At 29.5% G+C, this 21,006-nt stretch overlaps 1 protein-coding gene across 1 annotated transcript; it reads right to left on the reverse strand.

The window, feature by feature from the left end:
* Positions 1 to 7,022: 7,022 nt before the first annotated feature.
* LOC124530233 (protein lin-28 homolog) lies at positions 7,023 to 20,649 on the reverse strand. Its single transcript, XM_047104288.1, has 5 exons — positions 20,290 to 20,649; positions 12,902 to 13,041; positions 10,064 to 10,236; positions 9,813 to 9,933; positions 7,023 to 9,624 (listed from the first exon to the last, which is right to left on the reverse strand). The coding sequence occupies exons 1-5, from the start codon at positions 20,327 to 20,329 to the stop codon at positions 9,541 to 9,543; spliced, it is 558 nt and encodes a 185-aa protein (XP_046960244.1). The 5' UTR covers positions 20,330 to 20,649; the 3' UTR covers positions 7,023 to 9,540.
* Between the last annotated feature and the right edge of the window lie 357 nt (positions 20,650 to 21,006).

Below are 21,006 nucleotides of genomic sequence, written 5' to 3' on the forward strand. Positions count from 1 at the left end.
TTCCTCACGCTATCATCTTTACCACTTAAACCAGAGAAAATTCTGAATTTAATATGAATATAACTTCGAAAACTCAGAAGTGTTCAAACTAGACTATTTTAATAGCCTGATTATTTGAATATTTTACTTCCATAATTTTAATAATTATTATTATTAGAAAATATTAAAACCCAAACGTATTTTATTTTGAAGTATTACAGTCACGAATCATTCCACGCGAGCGGAGGCGAGGCTAGCTTACAATAATTGTATTCTTAGTGGATTTTTTTCCTGACCAAACGAAACATAGTACATTAATTCCAAATTTAAAATAATTTAATTCTTATTTCTAATTAAGCCTATCTCAGTACAGCCATCTTTTAGAAAGATTTTAGTATTTATTTTTATCAAATGTTAGTAAATTTTATGACAATACATACATATATTTGTTCCTACAGGAGGTTGCTTGACGGCCGATATAATAAAGCCTATGTTAAATTTAAGGGTGCTATAGAGATATGTGATTATTATTAGCACATAACACCGGCCAAGAAGCAAGATCATTAGATAATAACAAAAGATAAAAAAACCGCATACAATCTTCTATTTTGTACTTAAGCAACTAAATTCATAGGCTTAATGTAAATAAAAAAGAGATCTATGACAGATCTATGAGAGGTTCAGATGAGGGGATTTCTAATTTGAATCTCTTCCTGAATGATTTCTCCGCCACATTTATGTAACTGATTTGCCTCATATTTTAGGTAACAAACGGGGGGGGGGGTGTAGTATTATTTGCTGATGAAACTTCTTTTATTTTCTATATAATAAAAAACTGGTATACTAAAAAAAAAGCCTCAATATAAGCGATTGACTCCAGTTTTTTACAACTTCATTATTAATTATAAATTAAGTTAAAACATTTTCTGTAAATTCTCAATTTAAATTTGATTTTGTTATTTTTATGATTAAATACCAAAAATATTTGTCCAGAGACTGACGTACTACATACTGTGAAGTAAAAAAAAGTTCCTCCTTTTTCTTTCACTGTAAAAGAAAAAAAAAGTGCTCGTTGTTTACGCTTTTACAACAGATGTTAAAAAAATTCACTTGTAACATTTAACAGTTTCGTTAGCCATACATATTTACCCGATAGAATGATAAAATATATAACGATTTCAAAGATTTCTTAAATTTTAAAAAGATTAAAAGATTAAATCAGGCTGACTAGAAGCCTGATTTAATCTTTGAAATAATAAACGAACAAATGTGTTCCTTTTATTGATTGCCATCGTTGGCCTAAAGTATATCTTGTTAAACTAATAATTTTTTTCACAATTATAAATAATATATGAAACTTGTTTTGTATAGAGGTAAGACTTTGAAAAGAAAGTTGGATATTTATAAATATATAAAGGTATCTAGAAATATATTTATAGATAAACCATATATTAATCGAGACCCTATGGTGGATACAAAACGTGAATCATAAGCGAAAATTACATATTCCAAATCAAATCCTGACAGGCACTATTGAGTTATCGTTTACGTTAACAACATTACCTTTACAATTTACAGTTAAAGAAACCCTTGCTTTGTTCTTATTGAAGGACATTAGCGGGATCCTTGAAATATTCAATATTGAACCATTAATTATATTTATACCGAGATGGCCCAGTGGTTAGAAAGCGTGCATCTTAACCGATGAATGCGGGATCAAACCCAGTCAAGCACTACTAATATTCATGTGCTTAATTTGTGCTTATAATTCATCTCGTGCTCAGCGGTGAAGGACAACATCGTGAGGAAACCTGCATGTGTCTATTTTCATTGATATTCTGCCACATGTGTATGCCCTTTCATTTACCAAACCTTCTCCTCCAAGCTATAGGAGTCCTTTGCCCAGTAGTGGGAATTTTACAGGCTGTTGTCATTTTAATTATACTAGAAAATAATTACCCCACGAAATAGTCGAGCTCTTACAAAATTATTGTCGCTTCATTTTACAGTGATAAATAATAATATATAATCGATTACGCATAATTAATCGCTCGCAAATTCCGCTTTTCATTTAAAATTTATTTAATAAAATTATTAATTATGTACCTACTATTCATAGTAGGACGTAGTTTGAAAGTTAATTTATTTTAACATCAAATATTATTTATTTAATACTTTTAAAAACTGCAGTTTTCTTCGTACCTTAAATATTCAAATTTAAGCAAATCTCATATGATATTCATTATCTATCATTGCACCAAAGTACACTACGAAATTATGTAATGTAAATATTGTACCAAAATAGAACAAATTTTATACTTTTAGTTTGTTTTCTATATAGTATTTAACTAGAAATTATCTTTTTATTCAGTTTTATTGTTGCAACTAAGTTTTTTAATTGCCTATATGTTCGTTGAAATTATAAAGAGGTAGCAATAAAGTATTTAATTTATCCATTTGGAGATAAATAAAATTAATTATGAAATGGGTTATGTAAATAGTAACTGAAAAAATATTTTACTGTAAATATAAAATTTACAGCTAAAGTTCCTTTAGTAGCAGTAAATTAACATTTAAGAAGTTTTCCTTTTTTGTTATTTGTGGGTTATTGCAATGGATACAAAATTCATTTTGAAGTAAATAAAATGATTAAAAATTTCATTGAATCGTATTATAAAAATCGAATAACTTGTTTGTTTACTTATAGCAACAAACATGTATATTATTATCATTATATTTATTACGATTATTAAGAAAGCATCTTCATTATTTTTATTTATTACCCGACTAGATGAACTCATCGACTTAGTACGGGAATAAATTATACAGAGTAACCCTATTTATTCCCCTTAAAGTTGACATTAAAAAAAATTTCTTAGCTGAAATGAATAAATGCTGGTTATATAAATATACAACAGTTTTATAATACAAAGAATACTCAGTAGTTTTGACTGTGCATTGATAATTAGCCAAAATAAATTATTTTATCAGGTAGGATCATTAGTTGTTATGTTTTTTTTTTTGGATATGTATCACTGCATGAAACATAATTTTTGTACAGCACTGTTATATACCTATATATAAACCTTTATAATAATAGGTTTCAGATACGATTGTCAATAAAGCAATATACAATGTGGCATTAGGATCTCTTTATAGAAAAATGGCTCCGACTAAATACGGACATAAATCAAAAACTAGTAAACTCTCCCGAAATCCCCTTTAAAGTTACTATTTACAAAATCTCTTTGCTTACATCTATATGCTTATGTACTGTATGTATGTACAAATTTCAGCATTTTAAAACTCAGTACACTTAGCAAAGTAGAAGGGTATTGATAATCAATGTGGACCAATGATTACTATGAATACACTGTTTAAATCGTTTAAAAAGATAAATATAAAAATAAATTATTTGTTTCTTTTTAAGTTTCGTAAGCAATTTAATAAATTGCTCTATTTGTTTATGTAAACTATATTGTTGTATACTAACCATATATCATTAGTAGAGTAATTGAACGAAATCCTGAAAAAATGATGACTAAAAAATGATTACATCTTAAGTAATTAAATAACAGTAAATGATACAAAAACCAATGAAATATTTGAAACTATGAGGATAATCTCTGAGTCTTATCTATTTTTATGAAATAATTAATAGATGAGTGAACTAAGTATCTAAATAAATGTAAGAGCTAAGCACAACGCAATATCTTGCTAAAAATTAGTATTAGTTATGTTGATACAACGTGGCATGTTTCGAATCGAATGTATTATTCATCCTGATTCGGGATACAGAGGCGCGTTTACATCCATGCGAGCGAAACTGCAGGCTTAACTAGTTTAAGTATTGAAATGCGAGAAAGAACTCCAAGTAGAATTGAGCAATATCTAATTAAAAGTAAAGTGATCCTACTGACATTATATATGGATTAATATCTTACATTTTCATCATTATATTAGATAATTGCTTTGATTGTATGATTAAAAGGCATTACAGTTACTACAAAATATGTTCTACATGCTATACTAACATACAACTAATTATCTTCTTGAAATGTTAACAGCCTGTGAGGTGAACTCACCATATTATTTTAATGGTAGCATATACAGTCTAAAATGAATACCATTTTTACTCTATATATAAGACTACTTCATGGTTGTGAATGATTGTTTTAATGTTTTATAATCAAATGCTTTGGTTCTTCAGATTGAAGTATTGAATGTATGATGCTTCTAATGACTAAAAAGCTTAATCGTCAACTACCTACATTTGGATCAGACACTTAACTTACCATAAGCACATTAATGCCAATTATTGTCCAAATTTGATATAATTTTTGAACTGTTCGACGATCTACGTACACATCGCATTTCGATACCCTATTGATTAAGATATATCTGTGTAAATTAATTTAAATGTAAACTAAATTGAAATAGAGACTATTATATCATTCACAAGACAACTTTGAATCCTTGTTCTCTTACAAACATATCATATATATGTATTACATAAACTCGGAATGTACGGAGCTCTATTAAGATGCAACACTACAGAATCTAATTTGATGAGAATTCCAAATTAGAAGCAAATGCCTTATTGTTAGACGGTAAATGGAAACAATGTTTTAGATTGTCAGATATGTTGATATGCCGGTATCACATATAAAAAAAATTGATCCACTATTCACTGGACAGATATATCTTAAGCACATCGCGCAAACCTTAATTCATTAATACAGAAAGAAAACATAAATAGTTTTAAACCGAAAACCCTAAAAATAATAATCGATATGCTAAGACTCTAAACGGCGCTGAAAAGGAGATTTTGCAACGCTGTTAACGAGAAGTTATCGAGGAATGACATCGATGCATCCGGCTAGGGGGCGGGTCGGACCCTAAGATAAGGGAAAGCACATGAGCGCGTGTACAGCCTCGTTATGCACCTTTTAATAGATCTCGATACCGAATCTCTGATGGTCCAGAAAGTGAAACGTCAAATGATTTGCACTAAAGACTAGCGGGCGCGTGAGTGATGCCCAGTCGGTCGGAGCGCGGCGCGGCACACACTAGGGCGGGCGGACACGGCAGCGTTACGTCAGCGAGGGGCACGGGGCGGTGGGGCGTGTGAGGTCGAAGAGGGGGCGAGGGGAGCCCCGCACTGCTGCATCCTCGGGCGCCTATCTTCACCCGACTCGCCTGAAAAACGTGACATCTCTAGCCACCGACTGCCTCGATGTTCTCCAAGGACCGTGACGATCCACACGCATTACAAAATTTATTAGAGAATTTTCTGTGCATCACATCAAATGTACTAATTAGTGTTAATAATAAATAAGTGTTATTATGTAAAATAAAAGTATTATTTATAAACATACAATTTATATTCATTTGTGATTTATATTAATTTATGTCAATCAATAAATGAATATTATTTATTTTATTTATAGTAGTGAAATTATGAATAAAATGTACTAATATATTTTTTAATTTAAACTAGCTGTGTACTCGTTGGGATACCGGGTCTGAAATGCTGTAACGTATATATTTTACGTATTAACAAAATCCTAAACAGGGATTTTCAAGTGTCAAACTTAAAAAATTTGGAAGTTCCATACAAATCTTCATCCCCAATTTTCCCCTCGGGTTGGGTTGTGAATTTTCAAAGGCTTTAACAATTGTATATTTCTTCTAAACTTATTACCTAGTTTTATTTTTCTAACTTTAGAAATAATTAACCTAAGTTGCATCTTCTTAAGATTCAAAAAAGCTTTACTATACATGTTTAACACATTATTTTTATATTTTATTTTATTTCCATACAATTTTCTATCTGCTCTTTAATTCCCTTAGATATTCAATAATTCCTGTGTGAAATTTGTACTTATAACTTTATACTATTAGTTATAGATACATATTTGTAACATACATACATAATTATTATTTTCAGTGTGAGTTTATTCACAATCAATTTGTTTAAACGATTACTCATTTGGGTTCAATAACAAAAATATAGTATCTAAGGCAGTAAGGATAAATGAGTCTTTACTGTTATAATTGTGGTTTCAAAAGCGGGCTAGAGTAAATAAATTTCCGTTTAATTTGTGTTTGTAAGTGCTGGAAATGCGGAAGCTGCATGTGTCGGATGAAAAATTGCCATTTAAGTGTCTAAATACGAACCGGCATTGAATATCTAAGCCTTCTCAAACGATTTTGTTGCTTTTATAATAATGAGATACCGCAGTTCTTATGTTCGTTTTCAAAAATCATTATAAATAATACTTTATGCACTCGCAATATCATGATCATCATGAATAAATTTTGTTAAGGATTTTTTTTTACAAATACATAATACATTCAATTGTTTTCCATATCGTTGATTCAAAAAACAGTTGCTGGGTTCTCCTATCAAGAAACTCTCAATAATAACCCGAAGTTCGGAAGTCCGAGTCTTAAAGTATATAATGCGATAAGTACTGCGCTTGCGCCTGGATTTCCATTCCGATTATGGAAGTGAGAGTCTAGAAACGGCACGTGTGTTTGCGTATCTATTTATGTACTGCTTATGTGGTCGAACTAATTAGGATAGCTCTATAGCATATATATATCGTAGAAAAATAAAACGCATTAGTGTAATCTAATTTAATAAAAAAAAAGCATGACTGACTCTTCTCAAATCATCTTCAACCATAATTGACAGAACTAAAAACATTGCAATGATCATCTTATTTGTAGACTTAAACAGAATAGCAAAATCCACTCTTACAGGTTTGGTTCTTTGGCTTTGTGCACAGAAATCACCAATGATTTTTATTTTATTTAAAAATTTTCAAGACATTCATTCCAATAACAAACAATTTCTTACGAGGAACGTAAAGTGTAAGAACAAAACGAGATAGAATTCAGGTGCAATATAAAACATGTAGAATGGGTTAGTGTATGGTAAATGATAGTTAGTAACGCAAGAAATAAAAGACCAATTACATTTTATAATTTATTTTTCTTTGAAAAATAAAAAGAAAACAAAATTTAAACTCTAAACATAAGACATACAAAACCTTCAATCATTCGGCATTCAAAGATAGAATGACAATAATAGCTAGACTTTGTATACGTTTACAATATTAACTTATCAATAAACTCTAAATTTTATTAAATTATGAGGTAGATGATTTCAAATAGTCTTTAAAATCTTATAAATAACTACATTATGCCTATATATTAAAATAAGAAACCCGTATTTGTAATACCTAATTTTAGATTTCTCTTCAATGTATTGCTTACTGTTTGAAACATTCTTACCCTTCAAATGCGCCTGACCTTTCTTTTAAAATAGAAACAAAAGTTATCAATATGTTATGTATAAATATCTGTTTAAAAGTTTTTTTTATGTTGTTACTATTATGTCAGACTAATTCAAAAATAAATTATTGTATAAAATATAACAAAACTTTTATAAATGTTATGAAGAAACAAATTAGATTTTAGAACAAACGAGGTAAGAGGTAAGATTAAGACAACCATTTTACAGGTAATTGATATTTCTTGTAAGTTATTTCTTAATGTTATGAACGATACGGACAATTTATGAAATATTAAGTGTATATAATTCTTTGATATTATAGTAACAAATGATTTATGTATTCATTTCGAAAATTAAAACTAGTCAAAAACTAAAGTCTAATGTTGAAATAATTTTTTATCAAATAGTTTTCTGATATATCTTCCAAACGTGTAATATTTGTTGTTTTATTTAAAAATCACTTAGTATACTTAACCTAGTTATTAAGAAAATCGATGGGTTTTTGTATTATTGGCATTTTTAAAAACAATAATCAATTTAACCGAATGCGAATATAAAATGTTTAAGCAGAAATTGGTAATTTTGTTTACTTATTTTTTTAAGATTAAAAATTAAAACTATCGCTGGCATCGTAGCTAAAAACAATCAATTCAGTACTAAATTGACGTAAATAATTACAATCTAAACATTATAAAATATTGCAAAAGCATTCAATCCACTTTGGCACATTGAGTTGCACTTTAGTGACTTTCATATCGTTATATAAAAAGTTTATCTTTTGTTTGGCAATCTGAAGTACCATAGTATTCTATAACATTCATTTTTAATTATTACATTGACTACAATATTTCTTAACGGATTTAACTCAAGCTAACTTAGACAAATGAAAAACAACGGTAAATAATAATTGTACTGAACACTTTTACTCCTCAACTCTTAGTACTTCTAACCCTTTGAAACATTCCCTTCCCTACTTAGACTTCAGCGTTTCTATACTTAGACTATTTCAACAAGAAGTTCTTATCATTTTTATAATAGTAATATCAAAACACAGAAACATAAATTGTATTTTTTTATCTACTTCTTAAGTCTCAAAATCGTGATTGCATAACCTCAACGGAACGGAATAAGATAAATAAATTAAAAAAAATCCTTACAAAGCAAATCGTTACTGTTGTTATAAACATCTGAATGAAAATTATTTCATGTTTTATATTTTCTCAATGGCGATATTTAACAAAAAACAGTAATTATTTATTTTATTTATCTATTACATTCCAAACCATGGGTTCAATTGAAACCTGAAAAGTGACGATTCATAAGGGCTTATACGCCAACTGGTATATAAAATATTGTGATTTTAGATAATAAAATAGACGTATATGTTATTCTTTCCATTGTAGCCAAAATAACTAAAGCATTATATTTATAAATTATATTACAGTAATATACGCCATTTCACAGTCTAGGTTTAAATCAGGTCCAAAGTAGATATAAAAACTTCTAGTTAAAATATCAAGTAAACATATTTGTAGCTTACAAATATAATTAAATCTGTAAAAAATTATACTTGATTTATTATATAATTTGATATTGTGAGCAAAGTGAGATTTACTAGTGTACCGATTTACTGAAGGCTTAGGCGTCGCCTATGACGCTATCGGCCAATACGTCCGATTAAGTCAAAATTATTATAATATTAATCAGCGTTTTTAAAATCCCAAATAAGTAATTTGGTATTTCTCTTCTAGAAAGTGAAAGGTCGTCGTAGGGACATTTCAATCAAAATGATTTTTGCATGTTTACCATAACCGTCTATAGGTCAAATTAAAAATAGCTTTAAACTAAATTATTACTTAAAATCGATTGTAATAGAATATAGTAACAAAATTAATAATAATCATACAAACACACACAACTTTGGGTATACAATATTATGTAATATTATAGGTATCGAACACTCGAACACATAAAATTTGTACTACGTTACATTTTGCAAACTTAAATCATAAAATCTTAGAGTAAAATAGATTTGTACTGATCAGTCTTCTACTTTTAAATGTATATTGAATCTTTGTAAAAATGAGGTAGATAGTTATTAAAATTAAGTATACGAACGCTATTCACGTCGATTTTCGTCATCTGTTCCGCTGTTCGTCTTAAATTATATATAAAATATTAAATGCCACCAGAAAGTAAGAAATTGAATAAAATTTAAAAATTTAAATCAAACATGAACGACGAATTATATTGTACTGTTACGGCTGCTGAGGGCTACCCTGCGGGCTTTCCTGGGAGCTGCTTGAATTCTTCGATTGCGAGTCATCCTTCCTTTTCTCCACCTTAAATTTAAAAAATACGTAATTAAAGTGCGCTCTTATAACTCGTGGTACGAACATTAAAAACAATTTTATAAACTAAATTACTGTACAAGTAGATTTTAAGAAATTGTTTTATAATAAAATCTGATATAACAGCTTCTGTTAAAAAGGCATTTACTTATACCTCATATGCTTAAAAAAATAAGTACCTTCACAGGACAATCCGCAATTAGGTGATCCTCGCTCTTGCAATTATGGCATCTCTTTGGTTGTGGGCCCATGCTGCACTTGGCGGCTATGTGATTTGCGAATTCACCACAGTTGTAGCAACTAAAATAAATCGTAAGCATACTTAATAAATGTTACATGATTGTAAATATGTTAAGACCGAATAGGATACAATTTGTATCTAAATAGAAAAATACTTTGAAGATTTATTGCCGGCTCTCAATGTATTTACCGTATCTTTCTGAATCGCTTTTTCGACAGCGGACGCCGATGTGACCCTTGGCAGTCGACAGCGGACGGCCCAGAGACACGCGTTGCTTCCAGTCCTTTATCTGACTCCTTGCATTCAAACTCCACGAGCTCTTCGTCTCCCAACGACCTAAAGCCAGGCATCTGGATGACACTCTGAAAAAAAATTATTTAATCAGTAATTTCGTGAGTGACATGACAAAATGATTTTTTTTTTTTTAATTTAATTTAAAATTACATTAATTACAATTTAAATTTATATTGATACGAAATAAAGGCAATGCGTTAAATTTAACGTTATAACAAACAACCATCAGCTCTTTTTTGTTTAAATAAAAATATTATACGTCTCTCCTTACATACGTAAGGAAATTAAATGAGACGACATTAATATTGTTTACAAATTTTTTTACAAAGATCCAATGGTATATAGACAAATAAAAATTCCTAATTATATATAGCCAAAAATTATTTTCTCAAACACCTTCTTATGTTTTTTATTCAAAAAAGTTATTCTATTACATGATGTTCACGATTAGGGAAAGTATTCAAAATACGTTCCTCATATGATTAAAAAAAAACAAACAATCCATACTCGCTTTTAGCTATAAATAATAACTTAACGTATCCTTTGTTACTGATTAAAAGTTTTAAAAATAAACCAAGGAGTGATCGCAGTAATAATACAATTGCCTGAAGTATTAAATTTTTTTATATCAATTTCGTATTTCATTAACATAAACGATTAATTAGCATAACTAGCTATATGTATAAAAGATCACATTCAATCTGTCTTTACGTACACACTTGTAGATACTAGTTAAATAAAAAATATTTGAGTATTTTTAGTTTACAACTTAGATCTACAAATCTTTATATATTTATCGAGTAAAATAATAACAACATTGTATTGTCAACTCTTGCGTAAATGCTCATATTATAAATGTATAAATAAGGGCATTTAAACAATATGTATATGTCAATATTAAAATTAAAATTTAATTAACACAATTACAAAGAAATCTTCTCTCTCTCATTACTGATTATTATTTTTACTGTTTATTATTCTTTATTAGTATTCTGCGCGTTTGCGTATCGTTCACGTGATATCGCAAAAACTTTGTACCGTTGCTGGTCCGCGATGATATATTACTAACCTTTCAACGTACGAAATATTTTAAGAAAAAAAAGACCTTTCAAATCAAACCGCCTATTAATCTCTATAACATAAAAATATCTATTGTTGAAAAAAAATGTCGAGACAGTCTGACGGATATGTTAACATATCCGTCAGACTGTCTCGACATTATTAAATTGTATATTTGTATAACCGCAGGCAACATCGCGGCAAATAACATACTATGCCAAGACATCGTTTATTCCTGCCAATCGTGCAAACCGTTTAACATCAATGTGTCGTTCTCACGACCCGAGTCCATACCATCGATAGCCAGTTTGAATTCCAAAATTAACCGGATTGATTTAATTTTTAGTTTAGATTAGACTCGATAATGTAATTTTAGTGAATAAATTTAAGTTACCCTTCGAAAACCGCCTTAATTAGTTCGACTTGTTGTTTAGTTGCTTTACTTGTATATTAACAACAACGTATACGTCAAAAATATACGTATTATATTCGATAGTGACGTTGAATAAAAAACCTGTTGTTCCGAGATGTTATTGTTAGTTTTAAAATCTCTATTTACTTTGAATAAGACGATCTGTTTTGAGGTATTTGTAGGTTTGAAAAAAGTCTATATTTTCAAAAATATTTTTTCAATTGTAATCTTAATTACATATATTACATATATATTTACGTATTACTTATACATACTAGCAAAAATAATATATAATAATTCACAATCGCTTGTAATATAAATCGATGTATTAACTACGATTAGTATTATTACAGGACTGTTTCTTAACTTGATATAAATGTATTTGGATATCATTTTCAATGATATATAAATAGGAACTATCCGTTTACCTCCTTTGAGTATACAAAGTTGATGTAGCACGCGAGCAAGGTAATTGGCAATCTAGTTTAGACAAGATGCAATATTGGATATTTTCCCAACATAAAGAGAAATGTTATAAGTTGCTTTGTCGTATTAAGATATCGTAGTTATATATTAAATGTCGTTTTCTTTCATATCTGTGTGTTTCAAATATCTATTTTGGATTATTTCGTTTAAAACTATCTTTACATTACTATATTTTTGAGAGCTTTACAATATCTTTTTCTAGTATATTAGATGGATAGATTTTTGGACTTGTCTAATTACATTATAATAACTTAGTTCATTAGTTTAATTTTGTAAATTCATTTAGAATGATTTATAAACTTAACTTCAATGTATTCTGCTAAAATGTTAGAGTACCAGAATTACAAGAATACATATATTCTACCTTATTACAACATACGTAGTCTTGACCTAATATTAATTTTACCGCTAGCGTTGTTACAGTGGGCCGAAGTACAAATTTGGTGGCATAAATGTATAGAAAAAACATCCGGACTTGATAAGCCGAACAAACAAACAAGCACGCTATCGGTCCGACGCTAGATACGCAGCGTGTTTTCTCAATGGATAATTTTTTTACCAAATACCAAGAAACTTGTCGATGGGACGGTTGTGCAATACTATGTTTTACATTTGAAATATCAATGTGAGACAGTTCATTGGATCACAGAAAATAAATCCATCTTTATGATTATTCATAAATATGTTCGCTTATAATTACAATTCAGATGTTACGCCATTATATATTTGTTCCAATCTTCATCGTGCGTCATATGTTAATCACCGTGTGTAATCACCTGATGGACGAAGACATCCTGACCGCCATCGTCAGGGGTGATGAACCCCCAGCCCTTAGAAACATTGAACCATTTGCAACGGCCTCGCCGCGTCACGCCTGTCACGCCCGTCACTCCACTACCGCTAACGCTCCCGGCACCTGTAAAAACAAAAAAAAAATGTTCAAATTTATAAAGTTTAAACGGAAGCAAAAATTACATAAAAGTATACTTTGAAGTATGAAATGTTATATTAATCTATAGTAATAATATAATACTATTTTTTAAGCATGCCGTGTTAGTTCAACTATAAAATAGCATCATCATTCCGAATCATTTTACGAATCTGAATAATATCTATTGCCACCAATATATTTTAGTGTAGTTATAATTGTCAATACTATAATTTGTAGGTTATGCTAGTATAGGTAAACAACCTTAAAAAAGTTTTCCATTAAAATACTAGCTTTTTAGAAATCCTTCAAAGTGACTGAGGTTATGAACAGTAGAGTACAGTTTTGAAACTTGGTTGATTTCTATCATTCTTATATATAGTGATCTTCTATTCGTGTACCCAACTCAACTAGTCTAACTGAACTCCTCCTGTTTGTATTTGAGTAAGTCTCTATATGGTTTAGATTGGACCGGGTAGGTATATCGGTAGATCGGGAAGTAAATACAATTCTTATTTTACCCGGACTAAATCTGGAGACAGCTCGTATACTATATAGTTTTTAAAGCACTGCACTTTTTGACTGCTTAACAAGATAAGTGAAGTATGCTTTACACATATTATGTAGCAACTGTAAAAACCAATAACAAAGGAACAGCAAGGCGGGCTAAGATAAGTATTATTTAGTACCTATTTAATAAGATTTGCTACTATGTTTCAAATAAAAATGTTTTGGTTTGCACTTTAAAAGTGATTTCATTTTTTTATATTATATGTACGTTCATAGATTATTCCAAAGCAGATAAATTGATTTTCATTAAAATATATTCTAATGGAGTAGGTTCTTCATTGGTTCTTTAAGAAACATACCGTTTTATTTTAAATCGGTATGTACAATGTCTCTAACGCAACAGTAATTTATTGTTTTAAATATTTGATTTTATATCTCAATTACGGGACTATCTATCGATTTTCATGATAAAATATGCATTTTAGATTATAGATTTTCTTTTGTTTATATTTATTCAGGCAAAGTTTTTTTTTTCGTTTTTTCGTTCAAGTTAGTTCTATAGCTACTTTATAAAAAATGCAACTTGCGTTTACTTACATATATACGGCCGCCCAATTCCAAATGAATATAGGCCAAATAATGTTTAACACACAGTTTTCCTTATATAAAATTAATAATAATAAATAAATATGTCGTTCGTATAAATTTCTAAAAAAAAATTGCCATTTACAGATTGCAAATTTTAAAAGTTGTCTTATATTTTAGATAAATTATGTAATACGTGATTAAAAAAATGCCTAAGACATAAATCGCTCAATGGAAAATCGGAACGTTTCTTACTCGCTACTCGTTTAAAAATACAAAACTTCATTATACACATACACATCAATATGTTATATATATAATTTATTAATCAATAAAGGAACAAGACACGTAGATTTAATAATCTGTACAGCAGTTACAGTCGATGAAATAAATATTATTTCTTAGTTTTTTAGTTAAGATTGAAAGGGCAATTCTTTTATTATTTAATCTGAAAATATTTTATTACATAATTATTATTATAACTCTTATTAATAAATTAAGTTTTTTAAATTACTTAGTAAAACATAGACCGGAAAGAACAAAGAAAGGGAAAAGTTTACACATAAAACTGTATTCTAATAATTTTCTGTTTTATGTAAATTTTAGTGCTTTTTCAGATTTTTTTAAATCGATATCTATTTTTTGTATTTAAAAAATATATAAATTAACTTAGCTAATTGTACTAAGTAATGAAAAGAATTTAAAGTTTTTATTATTATTCTATCTACAATTTCCCCTAAATCTTAGAGATAAGCAAGCAATCTTTTAACACTCTGGTAATATTTCATCCAACATAGACTTAAACTATTGTGATAAATGGTGACACGTAGAAATTAATATACAGATACAGAGGCTATATATATGATAACATTTTTTTTTTCGGTTGATAAAGTATTTTATGTTAAAACTATTTGTTTACAGTAAAATGTATATTTACCTTTTTTCAACTATACAAAGAGATTTATAAGTTAATACATATATGTACTCAATAGAATCATATCTTTTAATTTCATTCATAAGACAACACACTAACTGAAAATTACATACTTACACAACCCTTTCACCTAAAACAATTATTAAAAATAAAACACAAATTGTGTATACAAGTTAATAATTATATTCAACATTAATTACGCTACCTACGTACCCTACGTAGGACCGAATAAAAATAATCAAATTAATTTGTATGTTATCTGAGTATTTTTACTACTTTTAATATCATATTAATTAGTACGATTATTAATGTAGAGCAGTCTTATTTAGTAATAGCACATAATTATAATGACTAAAACGATTGCATTTCTATGTTTATCGTTGACCTTATCTATATTTTAAAACATTAATTAGTTAAAGCCACCTGAAGGAACTCAGAGAAAGTTGTAATTGAATTTCAAAACGAAACACATTTCACTAGTTGTTTGATTGCATTAAGTGGATCGTCCCCTCTTTTAAATGCATACATATTTAGACATTTTACCGTTCGGAAATCTATTAGCAATAAATAAGGGCCCACGATCGTTTACAGGACTAAGAAAGGGTACTATTCCCCTTATCGGCTTCTTCACAAAAAATAACGTGGGAACCGAATGAAAGAATCAGCTCTTCTTTTTATGTGTAGATATCACTATAGCTGTTAAGGTTGAAGACCTTATTTTAGAGGGATTAATAATACCGATGCGTACTTTAATTAAATACCAAACAAACGAAGAAATTACATTTCATATTGAACTAAAATTGTTGATAAAATTTTAAAGAATTAAAAGACAAGCATAAACATGATAATAACTTTAAATATTTCCACTCAAAAGCTTCACTAGTATTGATTACTTTAAAAATGTGACTAATTTCCGGAAAACAGATATCATTGATGACTAATTTAAATTTTATTTATAAATAACCATCACACACTCATTCTTAATATAAAACATTGTCAAATCATTTAAACTGATTTAATAACTACAAAAAGTATCGTGAACAAAAGAAAACAATTACATGTCAATTGAAACAAACTTGTACCCATTATAGTTTAAATATAAAACGTTTGTTTCATTAGTTTATTTTTCTGTTCGCTAATTCGAATGTATCTGTGTGCTGGTATGTACGGGTAAGCTAAGCATATTATTTCGGGCTGTAGCGGCGGTAGGTAAAAGCGGCAACACACGTGGCGACGACGGTGGGGACTCGAAGAATGTGTGGTATTTAGGTTGCGTTTCTGGTACCTCTTCATTCATTGCCGTAACACTGCACCTTGCCGTGCCTCGCCCCCCGATGCCTTGTCGTCAAGAATCAACCGCACACAAGTAGACACTCAATATTTATTATGCCCTATACTGTATTAATGAGGAAACGTAAACGTTCGTTTGGAGTTTTACTATTTCGTCATGTGCATGTTTACATGCGTCAAATATAAATATTTATAAAGTGAAAATGAATAGGTACATGTATTACTTAATTAATATACATATCTATAATCTTTTGGACGCACATTAATAAAATATGTGTGGGCATTAATTAATCATATCGAAGGGGAATTGTAAATAATCATTTTTGGATATTTACAACATCTTGAATTTCTCTGTTTTCAGAAGAAAAACTTGAAACGAAACAAGTTGGAATATATTGAAATAGTCAAAAGTAAAAGGTATACCACGGTATTTTAATTAAAAACTATTTTAACATCGAAAGAGTTTTATCAATCCAAATCCGGTCTATTTTAAATGTCATGGTACCGTTCAAGAACTCATTGAAGAAAGTTTTTATCTTTTTTTAGTTTTAGTTTGAATGAGATGTATGTACAAACACATTCACTCGCTACTATCGTATTAGTGTAATGGACTTATAGGAGTAATATTTGTTCAAAACATTCCGAAATAAAGGGAAGTGGTGTATTCGTATAAAAGGGATTGACGTACTTCCTCAAGTGATTGTTGGTCTGTCTCGATTAAAATGTGTAATAAAGGTACGTGTACATTCAAGCCCTTTTATTATTAACTCGTAATTCTATGGATGTAATAGGCGTACATGTATAAAAACACAAGGATAAGTAATATACTAGATACCTATACAGATTTGGCTTTAGATCAAATTGTTTTAATAATGTCTATATTATTTAATGATCGGACGATCGTTTTGTTTAGCTGAAAAATATACTAAATCAGTACACATTTATCACATACAAACAGTTTTAAATTTTTTGAATATCGCTTGTAAAATTTTGAGTTATAACCAAAGCGAATGAATTATAATAAGGAATGAGTGTTCTTATATTCCATTTATTGTGAATATAGGACAAGTGCAAGCGGTAGTAGCGCAGGCGCATCCGAGTCGTGTATCTGTTATGTTTACTCAGCGTGGCGCGCGTGAGTCGACGCCCGACACCGCGCGCCCGCGCCGCGCTGCCCGCATCTACGCCCTACCACTAAAACATACACTTAGGAATTTCAAACTTCATACGCCTGCTTAACTTTTGATTGCATTCCATTAGACTGTGCCCTCAAATATTTGTACATAAAATATTCACTAGTTTCATTTTCAGACTATTTAACGCCAGCATTCTTCGGCTTATTTGATTTATCAAGTTGTTCATAGATACGTATAAATTGTCTTCGTTAAGTGTTATACAAATTGGAAAATAAAGCACAATAAATTTTTATAAAAAAAAAAGTTTCAATATTAGAGTTATGTTAATTACAAATATTAAGGTAGTTCTTTAAGAAATCACTGTAGTTTTTATTTATTATAATTTACTTAAGAAATTTCTTTCTTAAGATTTCTAAGAAGAAAAATACCGTTTGAGAATATTCTTAAGTACATCTACGAACACGAGGGAGATATCATGACATTCCTGGTTTATTGTTAGTTCCTACAGATTAACCTAAGAGTATTTCGAAACGCGGGTTAATTTAAGCTGACTTATTTTGAAGCAGGAAGGGGAACCTAAATATTTTTACAAGAATTAAATGTTTATAGCTTTGGTTACTTATATTTAAACAAAAGTGTTACTTTATTCTTTAGCTTAATTTTTTTTTATTTCGAGCGTATGAGAATATACGGTTTAGACATAGACTTTTTTTGAATAAAAAATATGGTCGCTTTAAGTTCTAGAACTTTGGACTTTATAATATTAAAATAGTTATTATGAATGAAAGACAAAACACATTGCTGGCAATAAAAAATACAGATTCATAAACGTAATTATTTGACGTTCGAAAAAACAAAGTTGTAAAGGTACTAAATTTAAATTAATACAATTTAACATATTATAAAAAAAATTGGTATTTATGTTTAAATATTCATAACCACAAATAGTACAGTAATGAAACAAATTTAAAATTATTTTATATATAAAACCATCTGGCCTAGGTACATATAACAAGAGATGATAATTTAAAACTAAAATTAAATATAAAATGTAATTTACTATAAAAAAGTCGAACACTTAACGATCGCTCAAATTGTATATTTATTTCCGGTCAAAAATATTTTACTATAAGTTATAACTATACATTGGGGCGGCGTGGATCAAATAAAGCATTACGCCAAGTATTTTAAATAACTTAAAGTATAAACGAAAACGAGTCGTAGCGGTCTCGATTGACATGAATTGAATAAGAATTTATTTAAACAGAAATGCACATAGTTCAATATTCCGTTAGACCTTGTATAGTCATTTAATATATTACTTAATAAATATTTTTATATATTCATGTATTATGGAAAGTTAAGTTTAAATTTTACGAACGATCGTAAACTTCAATTTGTCGATGTATTATTAAAGTAGCAGCGTTAACGCACAAAAAAAACTGCGTTCCATAAGTAGATTTTAAGAATATTGTGCCATTCACTGCTTTTTTGCTATTATCAATCGCAGGTATGGAATTTAAACATGAATCATCGTCAAGTGGCGCTTGCGTTCGGGATCTTTACCTAGGAGTGAAAGAGATGGTTAAATGTACCACCATTCAGACTTAATTGACTGGTTACGGGCTCGTACCCTGCCGTAGGGACGTAGCGTTACTTAACATCGACTTTCTAAAAATTCCAAATAGGTATTTCTTATGTCACTCTCCATGAATAACAATTCCTTTTGGAAATAACGCGCTCATGACTTACATTTATTTACTACGACCATTGGTATTGTTATTGAATAAAGTGTTACAGCTACGCATTGATATTCAATCATATTTCTATTTTTTTATCCAGCAAGTATTTTCAAATCTATGTTTCCATAAGAAATGTATTAAGAAAAGTTTTATCGATATGTTTGGTCTTCACTATTTGTTTGGTATGTCAACTACAAAAACACGTAGTAGAAGAATGGTGGGGAATGGCGATTACAATCCTCCGAAAATGCAGTCGGTCAAAACGCACACCAACTTCGTATATCCCACAAATTAAAGAAATGTCTTACGTTACTGAAAAATAATCTCTATTGTGATCTTTGTAAAGCTCAAAGCTGAGTTTAACGCACATGTCCTACGCCCGTGAGTAACTTAAACGAAATTCTATGGTCGGTACGAGTATAGTAAACAATTTACGGCATGATGCGTACCGTGTTTGATAATACGTTCCCAATTCTGTTTTAGTAAAATAGTACCATGTTTATTTTAAGATAACTGTATCTACGCAACAACATATACAAGGCAATAAAAACTACGCGTTAATTAAAAATATAAATTGTATACCACCTTTTATACCATTTTAAAGTTATTGAGATTAACATATATATACTGATTTTATATATTTATTTATTTATATAATATCATATTTAATTTATTAATATACTGTACACTATTGTAATCACAAAAAATAATAATTAGATAAATGTTTTTGTTGATGTAGATGTTTCGAAGTAAACATGGTACGCATATGTGCGACATCAATGAACGAGACCATTAACCTCAATTCGAATAATTTCAATGATGTTGTAAACAATTTCTATGATTGGCTTCCCAGGCCCTACGAGTCACACATCCGCTCGATAAGGCCACAAGTTCCAATACATGGAATAGCTTTAGAGTTCCTTATATACATCTTACAAAAAACAAAAGTAAAACAAAAAAAAATTGATTAAAATAAACATAAAAAAAATGTAAACAAATATATACATATACTTATAAAGTTGTATTTTTGTATACTTACTTAAAGACGGAACTGCATTTCCGTCTTCCCTCCCGCTCATGTTAACTGAATTATCTCAACTTGCACCACTTGTATCACCTCTGCGTACCATCCATCCTCCGCGTGCACGAAATACACTTTTAGTTACAGTTTATTTAACGCTTACAATTTTGTGATATAAAATTTAGTTATCAACTATCAAAATTCGTAGAGTGCATGAGATAGGACGCGCGTGCGCGCGAAGCGACCAACAACGCGTACGCAGGTCGACTGCATCGAAAATGAGTAGCAGTGGTGAGGAGTCGACGACGCGCGGTGATGTGGTCCGTCCCTTCCCGGATATAGCCAAGCAAGTAGTTTTTAAAATAGAGAAGCTAACGGAACGTGTGCGCCGCCCGAAAGCGCCGGCTGCTTTACCCCAATCCAAGATATTTCACTTGTCGATGAGGTGAACTCATTTAACGGGCTTTTGTAGATAACGTTAAGGAATTAAATACTTTGAACTTTATTTTAAAACCCTTAAAATTATTATTTAGTAATTTTATCAAAATTCTATTAATAAAATTAACCTTTTAAATAATCAAGATTTTTATAGTCATTTTACCCTTTTATTAAATGCGTCGTTATGACCAATGCTTACAATTAAAAGTGGTTGGACTTTTAGTGTTCCGTATAATAATTAACAAAACCAACCGAAAATATATTTGCTCTACCTTGAGATTTATCAAATTAACATAT

Source organism: Vanessa cardui, chromosome 6 (assembly GCF_905220365.1).
Source record: "Vanessa cardui chromosome 6, ilVanCard2.1, whole genome shotgun sequence".
NCBI lineage: Eukaryota > Metazoa > Arthropoda > Insecta > Lepidoptera > Nymphalidae > Vanessa > Vanessa cardui.